The sequence below is a fragment of the Accipiter gentilis genome, chromosome 8 (genome assembly GCF_929443795.1).
Source record: "Accipiter gentilis chromosome 8, bAccGen1.1, whole genome shotgun sequence".
Taxonomy (NCBI): Eukaryota; Metazoa; Chordata; class Aves; order Accipitriformes; family Accipitridae; genus Astur; species Astur gentilis.
Window position 1 is genome coordinate 34,167,412 of NC_064887.1, and position 27,028 is coordinate 34,194,439.

Sequence of the window (27,028 nt, forward strand, 5' to 3'; positions counted from 1 at the left end):
TGCCATCCAGAAGGGAACTTGCTTGCAGCATCCTTACATCTTCTGGCTTGAAAGGCTAAGGCAGGCCCCTTTATCTTGTTAAATCAAGATTATTTTTTTTTTTTCTTCTAATTTGATGGAGTTCCACTTCATTCCTTCTTCCTCCCACTCCACAGAAAAACACTCCCAGTTGTTGCTAGCCTATATAGGTTGTCAGGACAGCTGACTTCTTGGATTACACAGGGCTATATTGTATCCCCTCAAGAACCAGCCACACCAAGTGCTTCCTTTGGGACCAGGGCTCACTACTGGGCTGTACCAGCACACCAGGTGCTGTCTTGAAATTGGAAATTCCAAGACAACAGGCAGTCCTGCAAATGCTCCTCTCAAATCATTCTCTCTCTTGAGCCTCTTACAGTATAAACCTACTCCAAATCGTGTATCTGAGTAACCAAAAGCATGGTGAATTTGTACTCAGTTCTGACTTAGCCTCTTAAAGCAAAGGGACAGAATGCTGTCTTTGGCCATTTGTTCAGGTACTGGAAACTAATACAACTCTGGCTTTTGGTAGCTTGGGAGAAGATTTTTCAGTTATGTTTCTACTATTTACAGCAGTTACCTATGGCAATGCTGTATTTTAATGTTTTCAAAATAACTGTAGCTCTCTTCATGTGGTAGTTAGAAAGCTGAACATTTACCATCCCATACAGATTCTGCTTCCAGGCAAGGGCTTCTCTATCTCATACTTATGGAGACCTCTTATTTAGCACTACTGCAAGACAGTCAGTTACTGCCAGCTTGTTGAGATGCCACTAAAATCCTGCCTTTTAGGGCATTTCTCTGTTGGAATTCCATGCTGTTGTGATATGTTACTTAACTCTCAAATTTCTTCAAAAAAGTACCCTTAAGGTAAACTACAAGACATGCCTCTCAGCTCAAGAGTTGCCATTCAGCAAGCAACAAATTACACAGAAGCAGATACCATTAACTTCAGATTGAAAGCTGCTGTACCATGTAGGCTTCAAATGGGTCTTTCAGCTTAGAAAGGCTTTATAGAATCAGAAGCTAATTAATATTTGAAAGTTATCTGAAGGGTCTTTAGAGTTAATGACATGTTTCCTGCTCATCTACATCACTGCCAGAAACAGTCTTCCCATTGCTTTCAAGCTACTTCAAGTACTTAAAGCCAATATAACTATGTGCTGCATGGGCTGCTTAGAAGTAACAACTTCCTGGATAGGTTATAGAACTGAGCAGATGCCAAAACTGTCAAAACCAGTGAGGTAAGTGAGGCAAGGAAAGATGTTTATATGGACATATTATTGCTTTGAGATCTAAATCTCTTACAATCTAAAATAAACCATACAAGCATAACAATGTTAAATTTTTATAAAGACTGCATGGTCAGTCCCTGAAAAACTGAACCAAGAGCTGAGATTTAGAAACCTGGAAGCACCCAGCACATTTAAGCTCATCTAGCAAGGGTGCTAAAGCTCCTGCATGAAGCATCAGCAGATGTTCTGGGGCAAACCTCCCTTAAGGTCATGCTTGCACTATGAACAATAGATTGCCTGTGCTCCAAAAAAAAGTAAAACCTCTGAAGCACCCACAAAGACCAAGTGAAGCACCCATGAGGATGAACAGCACACAAATCAATGACTGAAATACAAAAGATGAGAGCCTGGAGAATATCCAGCAAAGACCTGCATTAAATATTAATTTTATCCCCCCCCCCCCTCCCCCCCCCCCCGACCAGTAAATTAAACATGCAGGGTCACACCTCAGCTTCTGAAGCCAGAAAAGCTGAGTAATGGCAAACATCAAACTGTCATGATCAAATACACCAAGCAGCCCTCAAAAGGACTGACTAATCTATGTTGGCATGTTCTCTTATTAGTAATGTCAAATGTGACTGTTTAGTAAAACTATATTGAGAATTGGGTCTAATTAAAATGCAGCTGAAGATTACCAGTGTAAGAACTTAATTCCTAACTACTACAGAAACTAGACTAACAGATTTATTCACAGAACTGAGACTCTTGGCAGAACTATTGGTCAAATAATCCATTTGGTTATCCAACTTTAAGTTCACACTTAGTTCAGCCTGAAGGACAGCCAGCCTTTTCCTTTAGCTGTCAGTCTCACCAACCCAATGACAGCAATGAAGAGCTGCTGTTCATGGGCACTGGGTTATAATCAGCTTTTCATTCAAGGCATACGTGTGTAGCACAGTAGAAAGCCATCAAGGCCAAGAACTCAGCGAGCACTGAAGTAGCATGTATGTTAAAAACCCACCCTTAAACCAGGTAAGAGGTGATCCTTTTCTTAGAAACTTGGGGAAGTAACCCCTTATGAAGAGATACTGCCTCTGACTCTCTAAGCATCTGAGTTAACTCATTTCCAAATTTCAAAGATTCTAAAAGGACAAATTTCAGGGGCTTGTTTGAGATAGCATTGTATCTCTTTAGCAAGGCTGCTAAGTGTATGCATATAGCCTATTAGATTTTCATATTTTTTTTTTCAGTAATCCTAAACCAGATTCATCAAAGCGCTCCCCCAGGCACAAGAGACAAAACCACTGAACTATTTTGCTAAGGTTTTGAGGGTGCAGACTGACCATGTGGCTAAGTGAACCCAGCAGGCAGCTGCTGCCAGATCAGTGGTTGTTTCCCCTGTTCCCAGCTGCCTCCTTTGCTGCTTCCCATGTGCTCGCACCCGCATTCATCTAATGTGCGGCAAGCTGGGTCAGGAAACCAAACTAGCACCTCAGTTTTCTGTCAGCTTAACTCCCTGGACTGGCTCACCGCAGGGCTAGATGAGAACCAGTACTGGTAAAGAAGGAGCACGGTGGTGGTGGGGACAAGCTTCTCTTTTGACAAGTTTTCATCAATTCAGCCTTACCGTATTGTAATTCAGACAACTAGGATACAAACAGGCTATATCCTGTAAAAGTTTACTTCAAGATTAGGTATTTCCTAAATCAGCTTATAACCTTCTCCATCATAGAAAAAAATTAATGCCAATATTCTTACTTTGAAAAATCCTGGTGAATCTTTTGGAAGTTAATATTGTAGACAGATTATTTATAATGGACTTCATATTACTGGTACTACTCCTGTTGGCCCCGCTAAGGGGAGGTTACGTTAGACACAATAGATGCATGCTCTAGCAGCAAGACTGAAACTAAATGACTCACCCAATTAAAATATATGGAATCTAATGATTTTACTTCTAAAGAAAGGGCAGGGCTTCCTACATAATGACAGGTGCAATGTAATTATGGGGAAACTGACACTCTTGGCTTTGTTCTTAATACATGAAGGTGGCTGCTGTAATCTAAGACAAATACATAAAAGGCAGGTTGTTCCTTTAAACTGGGGAGGAAAAACATTCGGGTCTGGGTGTGGAGGTCTCAAACCAGTTTTATTGGGCACTTCGCCAATGTTATGAAAGCAGTGCATCATGTAAGGATGGTAGCCTACTCTCAGGGGAAAAAAATACAACTGGAAAAATCAGCGTGTGCAAAAAAAGGTGCAACCTGGGCAGGGGAAAAGAGGAAGGAGAACTGAGAGCACACTGGTAGACCATGGAAAAACACTACAGTCTATATGAGCATTATTTTAGAGGGACATGGCATCCACACAGGCTCAGACCACCAGAACTCCACCTCTATAAAGAGGTTAGCACTATCTTGACAACTCAAATGGGGATATGTAGCCCTTACAACCATCATTAGAGACTTATGAAAAGAAACACTTCAAATAACTTAACCTAATTAAGATTCATAAACTGAGCCTTCTGCAGCTGTTGAGATCCATCTTCTGGTTTTGTCTGGAAATTTGGGGTGGGGATCATTGTGGAGAGCACAGACCCTGGCAGATATGAATGCTAACTGCGCAGCTGTCTTTGGAGGCATGCTGCTGAAAGGACTTGGCATTCCTCCTCAGAGACCAGGCCCGAGATGCACAGTCATATTTTTTCAGAGTTAAAATTGCATGAGTGCTAACATACAAAGTTGAGAGTGAACACATGTCATCCCGTGATGTGCCTGTTCTTTTACACAAGAGGCAGTCAAGAAACAGCAGCATGAGTATATTATCCCAAACAGTGAAGTTTTTCTAAATCTAGATAATTGGTCTCTGGAGGTTGAATTGTTCTCCAGACTTGTGACAAGATGCAACGATATTTTTCCAATGAGGATATGAATTCTAGTAAGATTTATTTCCAAACCCTCTAGCAGGCAATCATCTAGCCTGCTCAGATGTCTACAACTGAACAATAAGACCCACCATTTTTGCTGAAACACTTTGTTAGTAATTTAAGGAGAAAAGAGAAAGATGATGTATTGGATCCCAGGCTTCTGGTGAGGCTGTACCTATTTTATGGGTGACCACCCTCACTAGTGCTAACCATGCTGTACCCTTCAGTAGCAGTAAATGCTTATTCTCGCATGCATTAAATTCACAGCCTACAGAAGATTCTCAGTCAGGGCATGTTAATATTATGACTTGATACTACATGGGATATTTTTGTAGCACTTGATATATCGAGTGCCTCACAGTTTTGATATTTTATTCTCTTGACAGCCCTACAGAGTAGGGTAAAATTCGTACCATGCAGAAGAAGATCTAAAGTAAAGAAACAAAATCATTTGCTAAGTATCAGACTGGAAGCCATGGCAGAGCAGGACTCAAACTGGTGTGGATCAGCCATCCTTCCTAAAGTGCAATACTTAGAGCTTTAGTTACAAAATCCTTACAGTATCTAACTAATGAGTAACACTTCCAACACAGACATACAATACTTTGAAAACAGCTACTGTCTCAACTACTGATGTTCTCTAAACAAAAACCGCTATACTTCCTCACACTATTGAAGTAGGATTAAACCAAGTAGCTTTAAGTTCAAGCATCATAAAAAGGGAAGAAAATCTGTCATGGGGCAAAGCACAATAGAAAGCCTCTACAGTCAAACTTGGAAAAGAAAGCATGGTCCTGTGGAAAGCGTCCTGGGTTAGTAGTTCTGCTAGAGACCTGTTTCATAAACCATCCTGTGTACTCATGCCTCTTACTTATCTGTATGATAAAACACTGTCTTCCTTTTATAAAGTTAGTACTCTACCAGTGGAAAAAAAAAATCAGACTAAATAGCTAACTACTACAGAAAACAGTATTCTTAACTGCAGGGTTTTTTACTCATTCCAATATCTCATTTTTTTATATTTAAACAAAGATGGTACCTTCATGGGGAGAAACCATTTTCTTCAATTCCCGCATGTCTGTATTCCTGGTTGTAGAGCTGACATCTTTTGTCTGTCAGCAAAGGCAAGGAATTTGCAAATTTGGAAACAGAAAACTGTTTCCCCAAGAACAGAGTCACATAGAAAGATACTGTGCATCACCTGTTTTATTTTCAGAACAGATATGGTTCCAAATAAAGATACAGGCAGCTGAGTAAGAATGCTAAATGGTCATAGGAAAGGAAATAGTTCTTCCTAATTTGTCACCAGCACCAATTCCTGGACATTCAATTCTGTTTCCCTTTAAGCCTCAGACAACCTCATTTCACACAGTATTCACCACGGAATGACATTTGATCTCAACGCGCAGGATCATTATCTAATTTCTAAAAGCATAAGAGCAATCCCTGGAAAGGTAACCTTCAGTTTGGTGATATGAAGCACAGCTGTACCAGAGCAGTTTATTCTATATACTAAAGCCTGTTTATTAACAAATCAAGATGCTGCTCCTATAATAGCTGTTATGGTTTCAAAAATTAACCAAGCCTTCCTCCTTGCAGGCGGATGAAGAGTGTTTTAGTCTTTCTGTAAGAGGAAATAATGGATGAGTGGATGCAACAAAGCCAGATGCCAAGGCCTGAAATGCACACAAGATCTCAACCTTGTAAGAAATAAGGAAAGTGTGGGGAAGAAAAAAAGGACAGCTACACCATACCAGCAGTCATGCCTTTACTTTTATATGATAGTATGTAAGACAGGAAGTCTGTCTTGATTGTATTTTAAACCGATTTTCAGATCTCCTTTCTAGTAGTCTGTTTTAGAACTGATTAATGTGTTTCTTTCACTGTGGCCTTTCACTGATTAGTATTAAAGGGGATAAGTCACTTTTGGAAAAACACAAATACATCCCAATTTAGTGTAACAACTACCCCACAGCTGACCAGTCAATGATGAACACCACAGTACTGTCAGGTGATCTTATTTTTTTGTAATTACATGCCTAAACCCTAAACATCAGGTTTGGGATCTCTTTGCAGAGATCCTGTCTCCCAGCCAATAACTCAACTACGTGAGTTCTTACTGCAATTCACTCTTGTTTGTATTGCTCTACTGCTAAACAACCAAAGACAGTATAACAAAGTTCTCTATCTGTTGCTAATTCACTGTAGCTTCAGCCTCTTTATGGATGTTTGATAGATAGCATTCAGCAAAGCACAGTAACTTTGAGATTCCATTTTGAGGTAAGTCAAATAATTAACACAAGCACTAACCTTCTTTCAGTCCTATTACCATGCCACAAGTGTTTTGAAGTACAGGCTAGAACCACAACAAACACGTTTCTCTAACAGCCTGCAGGATGAGACACCAGTATATGACTGAACATTTAGCCTGCAGACAGCTTTTCTGTGTGTGTTTATGCAAAAGTTAAGTCTAAACACCTCCATAAACCAAGCAAGTATTATTGCCATTTTACTGATGAGAAGTGCACAGAAGCAATGAGAAGTGACTCTTAATTTGAGGGCTCAGATTACCTAGCAGAAGTATCAGATTTTATGTCTTTTCATGCATGAAAGGTTGCCTGCATACTTACACATAAACAAGTTGGAAAACCTCTCTTACTAGCAGATGAAGTTATCTAGGATAAAGCCCAACAGAAGCAAAACTAAAAAGGAAGCAGTTCAGCTTTTAAAGGCAAAAGCAATATAAACATGTATTCCCATAAATTTTAAGATGGCTACATCTGCCTTTTGATATGTGGCTCTTGCCTGCTTTCATAAACCAGAAGTTACTTAAAACACTCTTTGCTGTAACACAGTAATGTTGAAAAAAACCCTCCACTTTTCCTAACAGAAAGCAATGGATAAATTAAGTCAAAGCATTACAGCACCCTCTCGTGGTAGCCTGGAAAATCATGTTCTGCATAAGCAGCTGCCGTAGATCCTTTACCTTCTTTAAAATTCATACAGCTCCCTGTGTGCTGCCCAGCATCAGGCTGTGCTCTTTCATACTTACCTGCTCCCCGCTGACAATGCAGTGCATGTTTCAAAGCCTGCTTCCCTGCTCGGATATCACAAGGCGAGCTTTGTGTGGAGAAGGGAAGGCTAAAGAAAGTGGAAAAGCTGTCTAAGAGATTCCTTGTAGTCAAGTGGTGGTGTTGTTCAGGAACAAAATACTTACTGGCAGTGCTTCACGCCTATCAGCTGCAATGTAGTTCTGTAACAGCTGATGCACAACAGAAAACATGCTAAATAATCGCACTTGGGGATACCATTCCCCTGTGTAAAGCAAGAAAACTAGCACAGCTCACCTGAGTCTAAACAGCCTATAATTTTGTTGCCTTAAGGCATGACAGTTTCCATAGCCTGCAACGCAAGTGAGTATAATACCAGGGCTAAGTCCACCCACCTGTAGCTGAGCAGGTACTGAGAGGCCAGCTGAGCATTATTCTAGAGCTAGGCTGCACCTAGAAGCAGTTATATGCTTTGCCTCCAACACTAACAGGGCACACAGAAAAAAGTATTGCACCTCTACTATCATGGTGCAAGCTTGTATGTTGATGGCAAGACATACACCAAGTGTCTTATTCAAATTTAGCTTAACCATTTGACAAAAAAATAGATAGAAGCTATACAGACTTAGTCACATCAAAATAAGAAAGAATTAAAACTTCTGTACAAGACTACAGACAAGCTTAGCTTTGAGAGACTTAAGCGTGTGGCCTGTTTCAACTTCTCAAAGCATATCTGTACTTCTAACTAGGTACTAGTGCAGGAATTACCACCCAATTAAATGACTTTGATTTAGAGGGCAGTGCCCTATTTAAACATTTTACCCCTAAAGAAGTTAAATATATTTAACGGTCATGACCTAAAAAATGAAACTGAAAAAAATTTCTGACAAAACATTTTTAGTACTGTTATGACAAAAGCAAGAATTAAACCTGCTAGACTTCTGTTTCACAAGATAGCTATGTCAGACTACTCAAATCATCATTTGAGTATCTACTGATATTGCACATCAATCCTAAGCCATCCAATGCACCTATGGAAGAAAAAAATTGAGAAGTGGGCTAGTTGTTCTATAGTTCATATCAGACTCAAATTTGTTACTCAAAAAAATAGATTGTTTCTTCTAAGATGAGGAACCAGCTCCTTCCTCACAGCTATGTTGCAAACCTTAATATCCACATATTTTGAGATCCAGAAGAAAAAAATGAAATATAACTTGAAATACTAGCACCACAAGACACTATATACCATTTTCCTGTTTATTCTAAGGATCATCTCTAGACAAAGCCTTTTTAATCTGATAAAGTACCTCTGCTTTCTCTGTTTACTCTTGGAAATTAAAAATAAGAAAAGCTACAAATCAAAATTAAGTAAAACCAACAAATAACATCCTGAATAACAAGCATATAATTTGTGATTAGTGGAAAAGTATTTTGCTGTGCTTCACTGGGTAATTCAGCCAGAGCACAGGTTTCACACTTTCATCAATTACAAAAGCACTATTTACTGCCCCCCCCAGCTGTATACATCTCTCTGCCTCAAAAAAAAAAAAGAGGACAAAACCTACCAAACCCCCACTCATCTTCTAGTCCGGAGCAAGCACAAGAATTCTCCAGGGCCTGCAGAGAGCTGGCTCTCGCTATTTATGTATGTTACTGCCACAAATGCTAAAGCTCATTGTATCTTACTTAATGCCAATCCAATCAGTAAAAAAGGAGGTTTGAAAACAAACCAGAATTGAGTGATATCACCAAAAAGTGATCAAAAAAACAACTTTCAGAGCATCTGTTTAAGGGCTTGCCTATACCACAGCCTTTATGTTTTGATCAAGATGCCATTCTAAGTGTAACTTTACCAAGACTCGACTCTATTAATATCAACAATATTCTAAGAGCACATGTAGGACATTCAGCAATTTAAAGTTCAAATTTTAAGCACTTGCTATTTTAACTTCAGTACCTTAAATCTGAGCCTGAGAGCCACCAACTATATGACAGAATTTTTTTATTTGCCCGTTTATAGATGAAAAAATTTGTAGGAGAAAAGGAACCACAAATCAGCTCTGGAACAAAGGACACTGTTTCTCTTTCCCTTGTACTGAAGTGAATGGTGGACATAAAGAAAGCTTTACAATTAAAACCTGTGTTCTAAGAAAAAGCTGCATTAAACACAAGCAGTGAGTAAGTCCATGCTTATGCAATCCAGCTCAGGACAACATAAGCTTGAGCTCTGCTGCACCCAGTGACTTAATGGAGGAAGGAAGCTATGCCACTATTTCGAAAGATCTTCAGGGTTATTCAGATCTCTAAGGTGACTCTATTTCACTGTTCCTAGATGACATAACTTGTATCAATTTTGAAAAAGTTTGCATAAACAGACTTCTTTTATTCCTGAACAGTCACCATAGTTTCATTAATGGGCAAGTTCTGACATACTAGATTGCTGGACTGGAAATAACACTTTACAATTATTTCTTTTTAAATCCCTTCAAGGCTAATCTAAATAATTTTTCTAGTTTTCGTCTATTATTAAGTGTCAGAGATACTAGCATAGCTGTATCTTGTCTCTACTTCTGTTCTTGGCTTTTCTAAGCAGCAACACAAAATTGATATTCTCATCAGTTGCACAGCCTCCCACAGGTTTCTGAATAGCAGCAGTAAAACTGAACAGTCTTGTTAACTCTGTGACACTGCTGGTTAGCAAAATGAACCCTGAGCAGCAAAGGCTTTGAAATAATCTTGAGAAACTGAGTTGACCCTGTAAGCTAAGGAAGGCCTCATTATATTAATTTACACTCCAGCTTGGGTTTGAAGGGTTATCTTCACAATCCGGAGGCTACAAAATTAAAATGTACAAATATTTCCATTTTTTGTCTAGAAAACAGATCCATGCTCTGTAAACACCTTTTAGACCCCTGATATTTAGGGTAAATGTAGGAGGTAATACTAATCTACTTGGATATGACAATATTTAAACAAGCTCCGAGGCTAGGCCATGTTGGAGTGTACACAGATTTGTGATGAGGAAGTGTTTCTTCACTTTGCAATTCCTATATGTTTTGGTGTGTCTACTGTACAGGTACACTACTCTCTACAGTCAACTTTTCCAAAAATTATGGGTCTAACTGAACATGGAATCTGGAAAACAGGAACGCTTCATAAACTATGCTACATACTACCACCATAACAGCCAATACTAATATCATTTCTTTTAACCAGAAGCAAGCCTGACACCTGTTTCAAAATTAGCCATGGTGCTGAGCACACTTAACCTCCAACAAAAGTGATTACCGGTATCTTATGCCAACCCCACTGTAAATCCCACAAGTTAACTCTGAAGAGTATATATGCGTATTCACTATTCAATTGTGCTTGATTCTACCTCTAGTAAGAAGTGAACAGGAGGAGGAGGTCTTGTTGGTGAGTTTTTCCTTCTGAAAACAAACAGTCCTGCAAATTAACATTTGCTTGCGCTCCAGGAGCTTGGAACTCCTCATCTCTTTGTGCCTGGTATCAGTCATCAGCTATGTCAGCCCTGAATTGGCCAAGCAGTTGGGCTAGATGATCATTTTAGGCCCCTTCCAACTGAAAAAGTCCATTCTATTCCAGTCTATGTGGGGAAATCCCCCAACTGGTATGCTGCCCATTACAGGGACATCAGTCAGTAATCTTGTATTGGTTTTGTGTGGCAAGGTTTTGGTAGCGGGGTGGGTTACAGAGGTGGCTTCTGTAAGAAGCTGCTGGAAGCTTCCCCTGTGTTCGAGAGAGAGCCCATACCAGCTAGCTCTAAGACAGACCCGCCGCCGGCCAAGGCCGAGCCAATCAGTGATAGTGGTAACGCCTCTGTGATAACATTTTTAAGAAGGAAAAAGTTGGGACAGAGAGAAAACAGCCGCCAGAGAGAGGAGTGAGAACATGTAAGAGAAACAACCCTGCGGACACCAAGGTCAGTGAAGAAGGAAGGGTAGGAGATGCTTCAGGCGCCAGAACGGAGATTCCCCTGCAGCCCGTGGTGAAGACCCTGGTGAGGCAGGCTGTCCCCCTGCAGCCCATGGAGGTCCATGGTGGAGCAGATATCCACCTGCAGCCTGTGGAGGACCCCACGCCGGAGCAGGTGGGTTCCTGAAGGAGGCTGTGACCCCGTGGGAACCCCGCGCTGGAGCAGGCTCCTGGCAGGACCTGCGGATCTGTGGAGAGGAGCCCACAGAGCAGGTTTTCTGGCAGGACTTGTGACCCCGTGGGGGACCCGTGCTGGAGCAGTGTGCTCCTGAAGGACTGCAGCCTGTGGAGGACCCCATGCCGGAGCAGGTGGGTTCCTGAAGGAGGCTGTGACCCCGTGGGAACCCCGCGCTGGAGCAGGCTCCTGGCAGGACCTGCGGATCTGTGGAGAGGAGCCCACGGAGCAGGTTTTCTGGCAGGACTTGTGACCCCGTGGGGGACCCGTGCTGGAGCAGTGTGCTCCTGAAGGACTGCACACTGTGGAAAGGACCCATGCTGGAGCAGTTTGTGAAGAACTGCAGACCGTGGGAAGGGCCTACGTTGGAGAAGTTTGTGGAGGACTGTCTCCCATGGGTGGGACCCCACGCTGGAGCAGGGGAAGAGTGTGATGAGGAGGTGAAGCAGCAGAAAATAACATGTGATGACCGTAAACTCCATCCCCATCCCCCTGTGCCACTGGGGGGGTTTGGTAGAGAAATCCGGGAGTGAAGTTGTGCCCGGGAAGAAGGGAGGGGTGGAGGGAAGGTGTTTTGAGATTTGGTTTTATTTCTCATTACCTTACTCTGGTTGATTTGTAATAAATTGAGTTAATTTTCCCCAAGCTGAGTCTGTTTTGCCCGTGACGGTAATAGTGAATGATCTCTCCTGTCCTTATCTCAACCCACAAGCTCTTTGTTAAATTTTTCTCTCCCCTGTCCAGCTGGGCAGGGGAGTGATAGAATGGCTTTGGTGGGCACCTGGCGTTCAGCCAGAGTCAACTCATCACAGACCTACTTCTAACTTCTTACAGATCAGTTTAGAAGGCCCACCTATCTCATTCAACAATTATTAAATATACCCAAGATTTTATTTTAAAATATGATCTCTAAGGCTGAATAGTCAAAATACAATCTCCTGTGTACTGAAATGAACTATTAGGGAGAAGCTGCAAGATCATCTTTTACCCTTTTCTCTTCTTCCAGTCTTTCCTTATTCCTGTTCTTTCCTCTCCAGCATTATCTGTCTTTTTGGAGATACTCTTCTCCATAGTTGTTCATCCTACATATCCTAGTTGAGATGATGACAAGCAGGAACAGCAAAGACATGCTTGATGCTTTGTTGTTGGGATTATCATAGGAGAAAGGAAGGAGAAATAGACTGGGAGGTGCATAGGGTCACAAATCCATAATGTTCTCATCCTTCCATCCTCTAATTTGCTTCCTAATTTGACCCCAACAGCAGCAAGAGATAGTGACTATGCCTTTGCCATGTATAGCTTATAGCAAGAAGCAGCTACTTCAGTTTCACTTTAGTATTAAATAACAAAAACAACAACAAAAAAACACCAAACAAACCAGGGAAGAGCGCAAAATCCAAACCAGTAACATTATCAAAGGATGAGGGAATGCAGAACTGTCCTACAGAAAATGAATTTTCCTTCTCTGAAGAGCTACTTTTCTTACATAATTGTAGTCCCAATTCTCACATCACTATTATCATAGAATACTTTCAAATCAACACAAGTGAAGCTCCAAGTTTATTAATGCATGTAATTATTTTTAATAGAAGTATCATAGTAAGACTGAGATCCTAAGGACAACATTTGGGAGGGAAGGACAGGAGAAGAGGAAAGGAATTTCTTGAAAAAGTTCAGTCTTAGAAGAAATATGTTTAAATGGACTTTAAAGAGCACTGGAAGATTGAAATAAAACCAATTCAGTTCTTGATGAAGTACTTCTGTGCATCTTTGTCTCCCCCTCAAAAAAGGCAAGTTATTTTTGGACTGTTTTTTGAAATTCCTGTGCTGATTTAGCTGATACTGAAAGCCACCTATTAAAAAGTTAACTTATACACAGTTGCAGATAAGCAGTCATATTGGGAGATGTGCATGTCTTTATGGAAAGCCCTCAAAGCACATGAAACTTCCTAAGCAGATACGGGTAATATAACTAAGCTTTGTTGTTGTGGTTTACAGTGTTACCAACAGGAAGCCTCAATGGTTTTCTAACAGTCACTTATTCTAGAAAGAATAATCTCTATGGATAATACCAAGATCAGCCTTTAAAATAAAGTATTTCATAACCACAAAACCAGAGAAATGTCAGGGATGATGCAGTAATGGTGAGAGAACCATTACTTCAGACCCAGCAAGTCAACAGCATTACCCCACTCAGTGCAAGCTTTTGTTTCTTTCCTGCTGTGTTGAGGGAAAGAGACACTGCTGGTGGTTCAAACGACTAAGAGAAATATTTCTTAACCAGTAAATACTCTTCTGAATGCTGTTAAGAACAAACCTGTATGCTTACTTTGTAGATTCACCTGCAAACCCAGTTAAAGGGCCATTTGCACTACAGCTACCAAGCTTTGCATCATTCATAATTACACGCTGTTGAAAGAACTACTAACCGTTTGGCAAGCAGTGGTTTAGGATATCAGATTCTGAAACAGTTATAATGTAGGTGAGGTTTTAGTCTCTAGTCATCCATCCTTGACTTTCTGAAATACAACCAGGTGAAAATGAACTCAGCAAGTCACTAAATAAAACCTAACTGTATTATTTTTAATAACTTTCACACGCATCCCTACTGGAATAAGTATAAACTGCTGCTTCTTCTTTTATATTAGTTGGATTTTAACATCGTTTCTTATGAGTGTGAACTAGTCAGCTGTCAGCAGTACTTAAAAGGCAGTTTAAGGATAATAAGTATTATTAATGGAAACATTGAATTGTGACAACTAAGAGAAATGGGCTAGAATAAATCACACTAATTATCACCTAGCTTAATCTATAAAACAAAGATCTAAAAAGTATGATTTGACTTCATCAAGGACTGGCCTGCTTTAAGAACAAACAAACATGACATATGCTGAAGTAAGTAGGTCACAGAACAGGTCACTTCTGAACACCAGTGAAAACATGATTTCAAGCCTACTGTCCCAGAATCTGTAATTAGTACCAGCCATAAAATATTCCTGAAGCCAACCCTGCTACAGCACCTCTAGGAGATAGTCCAACTATCTTCCAACTCTGTGAGCTGTCAGTCCTGCTAGATTAAAAAAGATGATTTAAGCCACTTGTGACAATTTGCTTTTGTGTGCAATAGCTCATACGTTCACTTTCCACTGATTTGTTCACTTGGCCATGTCCCTATTTCCAAAAAAAATCCAGCAATTTTTTTTTTGCAAAACATTGCACTTGCAAGCAATAGCAAATTTGTGAAATATTGCTAGAACAACTTGTACCACACCATCTGCTGCATGGGGAGAACTGAGAAATCAGATATCTGTCTGGGCTTTGAAATTTGATTTAAGTTAGTTCTGACTAACGTCTTTTGAAGTAACTTTATATCAGTCTTACCTTCTTCAGACTACATTCCCCTGTCTATGCAAAAAGTACTTAGGAAATATACTTACGCCAGGAATTATAACAGATTGGTAGTCTGTATTATATTGTCCCTCCCATCAAGTTGGTAGAGTCCTCTCATTTGCAAAAAACAGTATGCAAAAATCCCTCTTAAGGTATAAAAATGAGTATTGAATGCAACTGAACCTGCAGGAATAACCTAGATATCACAGAGAATGATGCAATAGAGAACACATCTATAATTTCATGTTCTACAGGAGATGTTCCTCTAGACACTTAGCTGAACTACCTTTTATTCCCCAAACAATTAGTTAAGAGTTATTTACACATTAAGGTCCCACAAGATTTCTGATTTACAGTACAAAGAGTCAGGCACTGAATACAATGATTATATTCCATCTGCACAGGGCATTTACTGACAGGAAAGTCTGCGGGCAAGTAGCTCTGACCCAAGCTTGCTGCATTTCACTGGAATGAAAAATAAGTAACATTTTAGGTGGTCCACAAAGTGCAGTTGTTAAACTGACCCCATTTTCTCTCCTTCTTTCCATTTTCCTGCATCCAGCCCTTCAGTTTCACTGAATTTCAAAGGGATAGTGTTATTTATGCTTCTTCCTATTTTAGAATGTTTTTATCATGTGGCACAGCACTCCAACTGCCTTAGGGGAGCTTTAATGATAATTTTATTTTTAAAAGTATAGGCTTATCTTGCCTGACCTTGATACACATAGTAAAAGGTTGCTAAACTCCTCCTCTAGAAAACAAAACAGGGAACAAATGTCCTGCGCCTGCTGGATCAAAAGCTCAAGTGTGGCAGTCTTCCGCTACCCCAAAAATATATCGCCAAGGCAACTGTAGCAGTATTGCAAACAGGTATTGCAAAGGCTTTCCAGACAGGATTTAAATAATCTGATTTTCCTGCAGAACCTTTTCTACAACACTCAGCAAGTCTTTTTTGAGATGAAAAGCATGCTAACACCATTCCAAAGAATATCTTGGTACAGTAGGCAGTTATCACTGCTCTTCAGAAAGAAAATTAGAGCATGTCAGTGTTCAAAGGTCACACAAGGAACCAAGCAGAGCCCATGCAACTTAGAAGTTGTTGGCTGTCATCAGTTGTACCCCTTCCCTCAAACAAACTAATGGAAGGGTAAGTACATAACCTACTTTACTGTTCTCCCCCCTATTCCTTCTCTGAAAGGGAAAGCAAGCTCATCCTGTAATGGCACCAAGTACTTCTTTTCTGGTTGCACTGAACTGTAAGAATTTGATCATAACTAGTGTTTGCTACAGCTTCTCCCTCTTGAGTTGCTGTCCCTGTGGTACTAGTCAATTCTGATGCAGTGTACGTGGGAACACAAGTGTTTTATAACCCTTCTGTTTACACTCTTTCTTTCTAGTACATTACTAGCAACCAACATGCTTGATGATCCATTGCTTGCTTTTATAAGTCACAGATTACGTGCTAGGAATGCTGGCAATGGGGCGCTTTGAAGGGCTAACTGCAAAAGGCTGCAAAATCCATGACTATCTTTTCTATCTTGGAGAACTCTGCTCCATGGCTAACAAATCACGCCACTATATCTGCTCGCTTAGGACTTTTCTGCTCAACTTCACAGCAGTGTTCACAGAATTCAATACTATGGTGAGCTGAAACCCCCAGGAGTCTAGATGTCTGTTCTCATGATAGAATAGTGGGGTGCCACAATACAGATTTCCTTGTTCTTTCCATAAAACAGAAAACATCTTCAAATTCCTTGATTCTTCCAAAAATACATCCTGAAGTAGGCAGTGCCTGTATACCTGTAGTGCTTCTCCTACACAACTGTAACACAGCAAACACACTTGGGACAAACTGGTTCAACTCAATCTCTCGATTTTTCAAGGACAACTACACTTCAAGTTAATTGCATAAAAATGCTCTTTGCAGGTTTTCGGTAGCCTAGCATAAAAGATTTTACACTTTATTGATTTGACACAACTTATTCTTCAAAATCCTGTAGCAAAATGGGTGTGAGGCTGAAAACATTGTTTACTTCCATCCTTTTCATAAACGATCCAGAAGAAGCAACCCCTCAAAATGAACTTTGGCAAAAGAACTGAGTAAGGTTCACATCACTCCTTGCACAGTATGGTATGAAATCTGCCAACATGAACTGAGGCAGGGATTTATACCTGTAAGGGTCTAGTACAGTCAACAGGTTGTCTTCCTCCCATCAATGACTGTTATCAAGGAAAGCCAAGGAAGGTAGATAATCCAGGCTCGTCTTTTGACTGGCTGGTTTAGTCGTTTGTCCAAGAGTGCTAGCCCATAATCTTGTGCTTTTTCCATCACTTTTCATACACTGTGAATACATGTCCTAGAGACAGGATGGGAGGTTCAGGTTCAGAAAGGAATGACTAGAAAAGAGGAGTCTGGATCAAGTTGTATCACCAGCAACCACAATGTCTCAGCAAAAGAAGTGTAGCACTTAAAAGAAAGCTAGCAGAAAGCCAGGTTAAGTGAAACAGGAGAACAAGGTCAGTAAATGAAAAATAAGAACAGAAGTTGAGAGAAAAAAAAATTCTCTCAGACCAGGGGAGTCAGGATCACAAGAAACAATTTCTCGGAGAAAGGAAGTGAACTTCGGATTCAGGAACACAACAAAAATCTTTGGTTATTGCCCAAGACAGGTATTTAAATAGGTACCCAACTTTGACTAGCATTTGGTACAGATTATTAATAATGAGTTGTTCACTCACTTCTAGTAAAATGTGGATGGAATCAGGGAACAATTTAACACGGCTGAGGTATTCACCAAGACAGGATAGGAGTTTGAAGCCTGCCTTAAAACTCTTTGGATTGCCAAAAAACCCCACCCCTTTTATATAACCTAAAAGAATAAAAAGTTGTATCTTCTTTTCAATAGACACATCTTCCTCTACAATCTGCAAAGAAAATAACAGAAGCAACAAAAACCTAAGTAAAATGATATCCATTACCTTACTGCTGAAGCAGATAACCTAAGCAATATAAACAGTAATTATTTTAAAAGATACAATCACTGTTATCAGAGAGAAATATTCTTTTTATATGCCACTGAACAGTTTTATTCAGAGCATGTCGGCTTTCCAGGCTCATTCTTGTTTCTAGGTCTAGGGAAGACAGAGCCGAAGGGCTGGCAGAGTGCATAAGTTGTCTATTTGGTGTGTGTGCATGCTTAAGAAAGATTTTTCTCTCCATTTCCCTGCCACTACATGTAAATAGTTCCCCCTACCTTCTACCTTTAAAATGTAATAGGGCGGAGGGAGGAGCTAGAAGGATTTGTTCAGGATGCTGTACTAAATTACTACCAAAACGTGTAGCAATAAATGAAAAGATGCGCTTGAGTCAGTCTTAACTGTGTTATTCTGAAGTAATCGCATGTCCCCACGTGCTGTACCATACTTCCCACAAACATCCTTTCTGTCCTTGCCTTGTGAGAGCAAGAACCAAATAGCCATCTTGGTATCAAAACAGAAAAAGATAGACAGTTTGTCATTAGCAGGAGTGCTCTTGCCTGCTAAGTCACACTTAGCAGTCTACACGGCAATTTTGCCCTGTTGCTAAAGGCTCAGACTTCAGCATACTGAAAGAAGTGGGGTACGTGCATAACTTCCAAGATCTGTTCCCAACATTGTGAATTTACATTATTTGTCTATTTTATAGTAATTTTTCTGCCAAAGTGCCTTTTAAAGTACAAAAATACAAAGATGACAGTTGATGATTACTATGGTTAAAAGATGCAATAAAATAGTAATCCTTAGTTTTAGTCGTAGTAATAGCAGGTCAGGCGTTTCAGCAAGCACAGAGTTCTGTTTTGGTTTTAAAGTTGATGCTGCTCCCTGAACTCAAAAGCTGTGATAACACTGAGATTTTAAGAACCAGATTTAGTGCTGCGCTGTTGTTTTGATAGATACTTACGTGTCAGCAGTCACAGCAGATGATATTTACATTTAGACTGCTGGTTGCATGTTCCTTAATCTTTTTCCCTATGCTCATTCTATTGAGCAAAAGAAAATATGTATTGTCAGAAGCAGCCTTGCTCCATAAACACTGACATCTCTCTCCACCTAAAGCCAAACCAGCCAAGCTCTCCATAGCAGATTCAGTTCTTTAGGATTAGAGGTGCCTCCACGCACCTATTCTTAACATGCTTGTCAAGGCAGACAGGTTTTGGTTGATCGTACCTTCCAAAACTTGTGCACTGCATTAAGAAGTTGCCAAATAGATATAATAAAAAACCCACATAGTTACAAAGGGGGATTTCAAGTTGTGGGGTTCTCCTAAGAGAGATTACAGAAACTAATCATGTCGCATTAAACATTTCCGGTATCAGTTTACAGCAATAAGAATAGAAGTGGACAGGCAAAAACTTCAGCTGAGAATCGGATGGCAGCTGTAATACCCCAGTCAAAACAAAATCGTTTGCTCTGTCAGGAGCTATATAGCAACAGAGAATTACAGATCTAGACGGGCGAGTTATAAGCGCCTCAGTAAACAGAAAGACAAAGCACATGTAACGTTTACCTTTGTAAACAAAACCAGAGCTAGGAACCGCCGCCTTGACAGCTACCAAGCACTTCAAGTTTTGATTCCCGGCGGTGCCACCTCGCTTCTGCAGTGGAGGGCGGGCAGTCCCTCCCTGTCCCCAGCTCCGGGGGAAGTTTCTCCGGCCCCGACCTCGCTGCCAGGCTGCGGGCTGGGCCGAGGCGAGCATCCCTCGGGACGCGGCGGCGGCAGGGGCTGCCCGGCTCTCCCCGCCTGCGAGAGGCGCCTCTCCTTCGCCCCGCCAGCTCCCCCAGCTCTCCCCTCCCCCAGTGAAACCGACAACAACAAAAGAGGGAGGGAGGGAGGAAGGGAGATCTCGTCCCTTTCCCCGAGCCCCCCCACCCGACCCTCTGGCAGGGGACGAGCGCAGGCGGGAGCCCCCCCCCCCCCTCCCCAGCCCCGGCCCCGGCCCCTCCCGCCCGGCCCGGCCCCTCACCGTGCTGGGTGAAGATATTGAAGCCTCCTCCCTCAGCGGTGCGCCCGGCCGCCTCCCGCCGGCGGCCCGCCGGCCTGGCCGCGCTGCTCCCCCGCAGTCCCCGCGGCTGCTGCTGGTGCTGAGGCGGCGGCTGGTGCTGGAGCCCGGCGCCCGGCTCCCCGACGCGGCCCACCTGCTGCCCCATCGCCGCGCTCCCGGCCGCGGCCCGCGCTCACATGCCGCCGCCGCTCCCCGGCCCGACAGGCGGCCTCCCGCTCCTCCCCGCCCCCGGCGCGGCCCGGCGGCTCCCGCCCGCCTCGCCGCCCCCGCCGGCCCCCGCGGCGCTCCGGCCTGGGACTCACGGACTCGCCCCCTCAGCCCCCGCCGCCATCTTAAACCACAGAGCGCCGGGAGAGAGGGGACAGAGCGGCTCCCGCAGCCACCTCCGGTCCTCCGAGGGAGGCCGCCCAGACCGCCCCCGGCACACGCGGTCGCGCACAGTCACCCGCGCAGGGCCGCACGGGCGGCGTGGCTGTGGCGGGGACAGGCGCATCGGGGGAGCACCCGCGCAGCCGGACCCCGGTTTGCTTGCCGGATTGCGCCCGCCGAGGGTCCCTCCATCTTGGCCGCGATTTGAGGCCCGGCGCGGGCGACCCGACCGAAGGCCGCGGCCCCGGCCCCAAGGCTGCCCCGCTCATGGCGAAGCGGAGCCCCGGCCCCGTGAACACGCTTTCCCTGTAGGCCAAAGCCGGGCTGGTTCGCCTACGAACCCAAGCGGGGGTGAGGTGTGAAGCCAAGGGTCGCGTACCAGGCCGCAAAGGGAGCAGCGGTGGGCCTGTTTTCCTCCTCCATGGCTCACCGGGCCCCAGGCGAGCTCCCTGGGCTCCTGCTGGGACTTGCTCTCCTGGCCGAGGGCGTGGAGGAAGAGGAAGGCATGCTGCGTGAATAACATCAGGCACATTGGTGGCCAGGCATGGTTGGCAGCAGCGTCTTGTCGTCAGGTGGCTGAACGTACACTCTGTTCTGTAACTAACCGGTACACTGTTAAATATTAGCATAAGGCTCTCCAAGGGAGAAGGGAAGAGGTTTCACCTTGAAAGACAATGGTGCTTGTTGCAGTTTAGAGGACCCAGGCATTTGGAAGTATTTTGCTCTCCATGCTAGCTACTATTTCAGCAATGCTTTGGCAGTGTTGCTTCATCGTGGATGAACCACAATGCTGCTGATTTCAGATGCCCTCACCACATCACTGAGAACTGACATGACAGTGACAAATTGGCTTGGTAACATTCAGACCTAGCCAGCTTCCGAGGAGCCACAGCAACCTGTGGCCAGACCAACCTTTGTGTGGCTGGGATGGGATGGGAAGGTGAGAAGCTCCTCTCTGAGCTCCGTGAAAGTCAGTGTTCTTGCATGAAACTCCTAGCAACAGGAATTCTAAGGTCATACTCTACCTTCCCAGGGTCATGAGGTGCTACTGAAATGCTGTCCACACTGTCACGTGCACTCAAACTGCACCCTGCTGCAATAATAATTCTGTTTAAAATAGGGGTGGCTCATCCAGCTGGGCTGGTGTGTATGCTGACACAGGCTGGAGTAAATGGGAGTGAGGAGCACGTGGAGCCAGAAATGCCTTAACTCACTAAATTAATGGACTAAGAACATTGGGGAGATCAGGAATTACAGACAGACTTGCTAATAACACACAACAAAACTGTTCTTAAAATAGTGCTGGCAACATCTGGGGTGTAGCATGGGGTACTCATTGCCAAGTCCGGGACTTTGTGTGGGCATGGTTATGTGTATATGAGCAGAGGATGTCTCTGCAGGATGGACAGTCCCAGGCAGAACTGGCCCTCGTGGGTAAACTCTGCAGTGGAGATATTTCCTGGTCTCATTCTAGCTAGAATTTGCAGGGTTTGGCACTTATAAATGGTTTGCCTTGTAAACAAAATATATGTTCTCTGGAGACTGTAGAAAGACAACAAACATAGAACTCCCTCGTGCCATTTGCAGTTGCTATGTAGGAGAGAACCACTCTAAAAATCAACAAATACTATTTTTCTTTCCTAATGCCTTTTACTTGCTGATCCTAAAAAACTATCCAGAGGAAGGCCATTAGCATTTTAAAAGAAGATGCCAGTGTCAAGAGACTATTATACATAAGTGCACATAAGAGAATTGGGTTTAAACACTGTTCTTGATTCCTCAGACCTCATGAAATCCCTCATTCTCTCTACCAGCAGTTTGTGCACATGTAGCGGTTCACTGTGGGTTATGTTAATGTCCGACTGCATGGAACTTGTCTGACACACAGAAATGTCTTAACTGGTGGTGCCACCTCGCTCTGGGAATGGAGTTAGGCAGGAGCTTTCTTAAACAGGCCTGTTGCAAGGGGAAGGCGGCTGCAGCATGGCTACCATTTGCTGTTGTATAACAGTATTTTAAAATCATGCTGTACCCTATTAAAAAAGCTTCAAAACCAGTGCCCCAGCCATTGCTGGTTGTGTGCTAAACAAGCCCTACCCTCAGGCTCTACCCCACTTGGTCTTCCCAACAACTTTGTTGATATGGTATTGTAAAAACAGGGGATGCTGAGCCCTGGTTGGTGACTGCTCTTCTAGAGTGCCTGCTAGAAGAGCAATGGGGATATAAACAAGAAACTCCCCAAACTGAAAATTACTCTGTGCTACTGAGTCACAGATGACACTGTGCCACACCGTTCCTTATTGTTAAAATGGGGGCTAATTAAGTATTTACTTCACAGAGTGTCATGGTTATTAACCATGCAAAGATTACAAAGTGCTTTGAAGAGGTAAAATCTTTATCGTGCTACCTATTATTATCAGCTGTGATGTTATCAGCCTCATGTGGTATCAGGAATAGGTTGTTTTTCAGCAGGTAATTTCTTTTGAAGAGGTCTGGCACCGTGCATTAATGAGGCATCAGTAACAGTTGACTGTCCTCCTGGTGATTTTAGGCTTCCAGTCAATCTGCCGTCTCATGAGCTGTTTGAGTAAGGGATAAAAAGGACCAAGGAACAAAGGCAGCACTGAGGTTACAGTAATGTGCCTGATGAGAAATGTGATATTCCTAGAAATGCTTCTGAACTTACTTTAAATATTCACCATTATATCCATTTCTTGAAGCTTCTTCTAAGCACTGACAATGCATTGCTCCACATCCACAACATGCTCCAAAAATCACACAATCAAATAATTGCAGGCTGAGCAGTCTTACGTGCTCTGCATTACATATCATGAGCATGCTTCTGTCATCTGCCTGAAGTACGGGTTCTGTGCCAGAAGAAGCCTGTGGACAAATTGGAGACTCCTGAGCCTAAGTAAGTGTTGAGTCAACTGGGCAGTTTCTGTTTGTAACTTACGAAAAATTAGCTACCAGTACTCCATTGGTGGCTTGAAAATTAATTCTAGGAGTAATCTTTGCTATTCTTCCAGCTCATGTACCTTCTGCATATCAAAGCTACACAGAGAAACAGATCTGTGTTAAACATTTGGCTGGTGCGTAGGACACGGATGGTATTAGTTAAGGTATTTGTTAAGTGCCTAGAACAACAGAGGCCTGATTGAGGCATTTGGAGAGTTCTCAAGAGGAAGGGATACATGTCCATAGCATGTCGGGATTTTTATGCTTTTATTGCAATACCAGAACAAGTTGTGGAGCTCAGGACAGCCATAACTCCCCTGGGATGTCTGCAAAGGCAATGTGTAATGTCCACTAGATGGCCCGTGGCATTGCTGCTCAGTGTCCCTCTAACACCCCAGACTTCACCTGTGTGAAAACCAGGCAGCCACCTCTTAGCCTTAATGGAGGGGTTCTTGGGAAAGGCATTAACAACAACAACAACAACAACAACAACAAAAAGATTTAAAAATCTGAAAAAGGCTTTGTGACACAAGGTTAGTTACTCTGCAAGAAACACTGAAAGCTTGTAAGTACTGAGCCATTTCAAAGGAGAATGTCGTTTTTTGGTGCAACACGTACAAGCACTCACCCTTTCATCTCTGATTGACAGCTCTTAAAATGTACTGTCTGCACATATCTTTCATGGCACAATAGGTAGTATTTCAGTGTTAAAAGTTATTTTGAATCATTACTATGATTTAAATTAGAATTTATGTACAGTGCATGCAAGATAGCTTGTGGTACTCACGTGCCTGTTCAATGGGAGTCTATGAACATAAAAGCTTTCTGGGGCAGTATGGTTTTCTAACAGACTTTGCCCAACAGCGCAGAAGGGTTCACGTGCAGCCCTTGACAGATGAATTTTCCTCTGTTAATAACTCTTCTTTCTTCCACCATAGCCGAAATAAAAACTCCACACACACACCCTCCCCCAAATGCTGCATCTCACCACCCAACTCAGCACTTTCCTCAGTGCTACCAACCTTTTGTTATTTCTTTGAGACTGCTTCAGCATTATCCTCATTCAAACCACTCATCTGACACTGCCAGCTACTAGTCTAAACATAGACGCCTACCAGGAGAGCGAGCAAATGAAGGGCTCTGTGCCAAGGGAGGAAAGGGCCTGGGTGTACAGTGTTGTAGTGGGAAAGATGAGTGTATCTGTATGTAGGGGCAGCCAGCTTGCTACAGCATCTCAGGTATCCCTTTTCTTCTTTTATTTGGTCCTGTGTTTTTGTGTTAGGTGTACTATGTAACTAACCACCATCATGCATCATAACTGTGTAGCTGGTCCTTGTGTACACGTCTATTAACTGTAAACAGCAACACATTAACTGTGCTGAGGTTTTGCAAGAACTATACCCATCATGGTATAGCCCACAACCTTTTCACAGCCTCCGTCAGAGTAAAGCCAGAGGTGGGTAGACATGGAATAAGCAGCACTTCTTCAGTAATTGTTTTCCTGTCTGATATGTTTCTGTAAATACTACAGCTGCACCACCCTCCCCAAGCATCTGTTTAAGGCACAAAAGGTTGCAGAAGGTATGCTAATAAGAACATTAAGAATGTTGGTCGTTTGCCTTTTTCCATGGAAAATGTTGCCTCTACTAAACAAAAATGATGACAAGTCTCTGCATCTGCTGGGAATTGCAGATTTGTACTCGGCTTGCACAGTGTGGTCACTGATAAAGTACATTTGCTGAGGTATTATGAGGTCCCTCGACAACGCTGGTGATGATTCAGGCTTTTAGGCATTCGTCTGCAGGTGGGTCAATAGGAGTGTTTTGCCACCAGAGTTCCCGGGTTAACTTAATTCATGTTTAGGAGCCTAATTTTTGTGGTTCCTAATTTGAAACCTTACTAGCTCATTGGACAGTGAGGGGGTTCTGTAGTTCGCAGATGGAAGCTTTTCTTCCTGTGTTTTCTTTTTTCTCTCCCTGAGAGGTTTGTAGCCAGAGAGCTGACATTTAGATAAGGGATAGCAAACGCTTCAGAGCACAATACTATACTGTGGTACCTCCATCAATGCCTCTGAGACCGACCTCATCCCACCTTAGATTCCTCTGGTGACTACTGTCCTGTATTTGAATTAGAATGACCACCATGATAGTCCAAAACAAAATAAAGGCTACATTAGCCAGAAAAAAAATATCCTTATCTTGTTTTTCTAAGACGTGCAGCTAAAACCAGACAGAATTAGAATCACAGAATCATTTGTGTTGGAAAAGACCGTTAAGAATCCAGCCTTAGCAGTGCTTCCTTTCCATGCTCTTTGCTTCACGTGCTAGTTTCCCCTTACAACTCCTTCACCTCTATCTTCTTGCCTCCTCACACTGTCACTCATGCTCATAATACTTTGCCACCCAGTGAGTTCCTGGCACCTTCACTTCCCTTTTCTAAATCATATGGAAAACTGTGTCTTCCAAAGTTGCCCTTGTCTCCCTCTGATTGCACTCCTGGTATTGTTTTGTATTGTACACACTTCTGAATTTAGTCTTTGATCTTATAAGGAAGCCTGAGGGTACAACTTCTTGCAGGATTGGTGCTCTGTGTTACAAATTTAGGATGGCAGGGATCCAGCCTTGCTCTGGACCGCTTTGGTAAATGCTCATGTGCCCTGGCCATGAATGGTGTCATGCTCTATGCAATGGTCCTAAATAATTAAACCACTTTTAAAAGTCAAAGTTTGGTCTAAAATACTGTTATTGTTTCATTCTACAAAGTCTGGATAGATTCTTCCTTGGCAGGCTTTTTTATTTAATTATGCAAGAATCGTAAGTGATTATCTTTCAAATGACATTGTGTTCCTTCCTCACACAGTTATATAGTATTAAATATCCATGCTTTTCAGCTTCCAGTTTTAATGCTCAGTAGCGTGAAACTACTCTAAAGAAAAAGGTAATTGTACAACTTAAGCAGGAGAAAGCATCAGGGTTTTGTAAGATGTTTCTGTGAATGCGTATGTGTGTGTGTGCACAGAATAGGCTGGTACCCAAGAGAGAAGCATATACATTTGTAATCAGATCTCACTTAAACTTAAAACTTGTTCCTTCTGTTAAACATGCAAATATTTCCATTCTCTTTGCAAATTCTGCGTCTCTGCTCATTACCAAACCTTTTGGAAAAGACATAAGCCCAAATCTTCCTCTGATCAGGCTCTTAATGTGTTTTGTATGGTCTTTATTTAGACTGTAAACTTGCTGAAGTAGGAAATGTCTTATAAAAAAACAACTACACTGTCTCATTTCACATCCATATTCTTCTCCCATACCAGCTGTGTGTGTTTGCCTAGCAGCAAGTCTTCTGTTAATGAATGACTTCTTCTCATTAGCTTGTCAGGCTGGATATGTAGCCTGTAGTTCCCACTTATACAGAGCAGTGCTCCTTCCCTTGTAGCTTCTGGTAAATCAAACAATGAGATATACAAAGCCTTGTGTCTCTGAGTCTGACCTTTGTACTTGTAATCATTAACTAACACAGAATGCCAAAATAAAGTAACTAGCTGCTGGTTAAATGTATTCAACATAAGCTGAGTCCTATGGAGTGCCTGGTGTGGGGATTGTTGCAGGCTTTCCCATCATCTGCCACTTCTAAAAGGGGAGCAAATTAATTCCATGGTCAGCAGAGCCAAAGGAGTTGCACTTGATACACTTGTTTTGTGAAGGTGAGGTCCAGAGTGGATTCTCTGACACCTCAGAGGTTTTCAAAATGAGGCCCTGAGCAGCCTCATCTAACTTTGAACCTGGCTGTGCTTTGAACAGAAGACTGGACTAGATGAGCTGCAGTCACCCCTGCCAATTTAAATTCTTATTCTAATAAAAGTTGAGTTC

The 27,028-nt window shown here is 42.5% G+C and overlaps 1 protein-coding gene across 1 annotated transcript in view; it reads right to left on the reverse strand.

Annotated features, from left to right (window-relative positions):
* Positions 1-20,040, reverse strand: part of ABL2 (ABL proto-oncogene 2, non-receptor tyrosine kinase) — a 51,252-nt gene extending 31,212 nt beyond the window's left edge. Inside the window, exon 1 of the mRNA XM_049807164.1 lies at positions 19,794-20,040. Coding sequence (XP_049663121.1) covers positions 19,794-19,977 — 184 coding nt within the window. The 5' untranslated portion in view covers positions 19,978-20,040. The remainder of the gene's footprint in view (positions 1-19,793) is intronic.
* Positions 20,041-27,028: the final 6,988 nt, after the last annotated feature.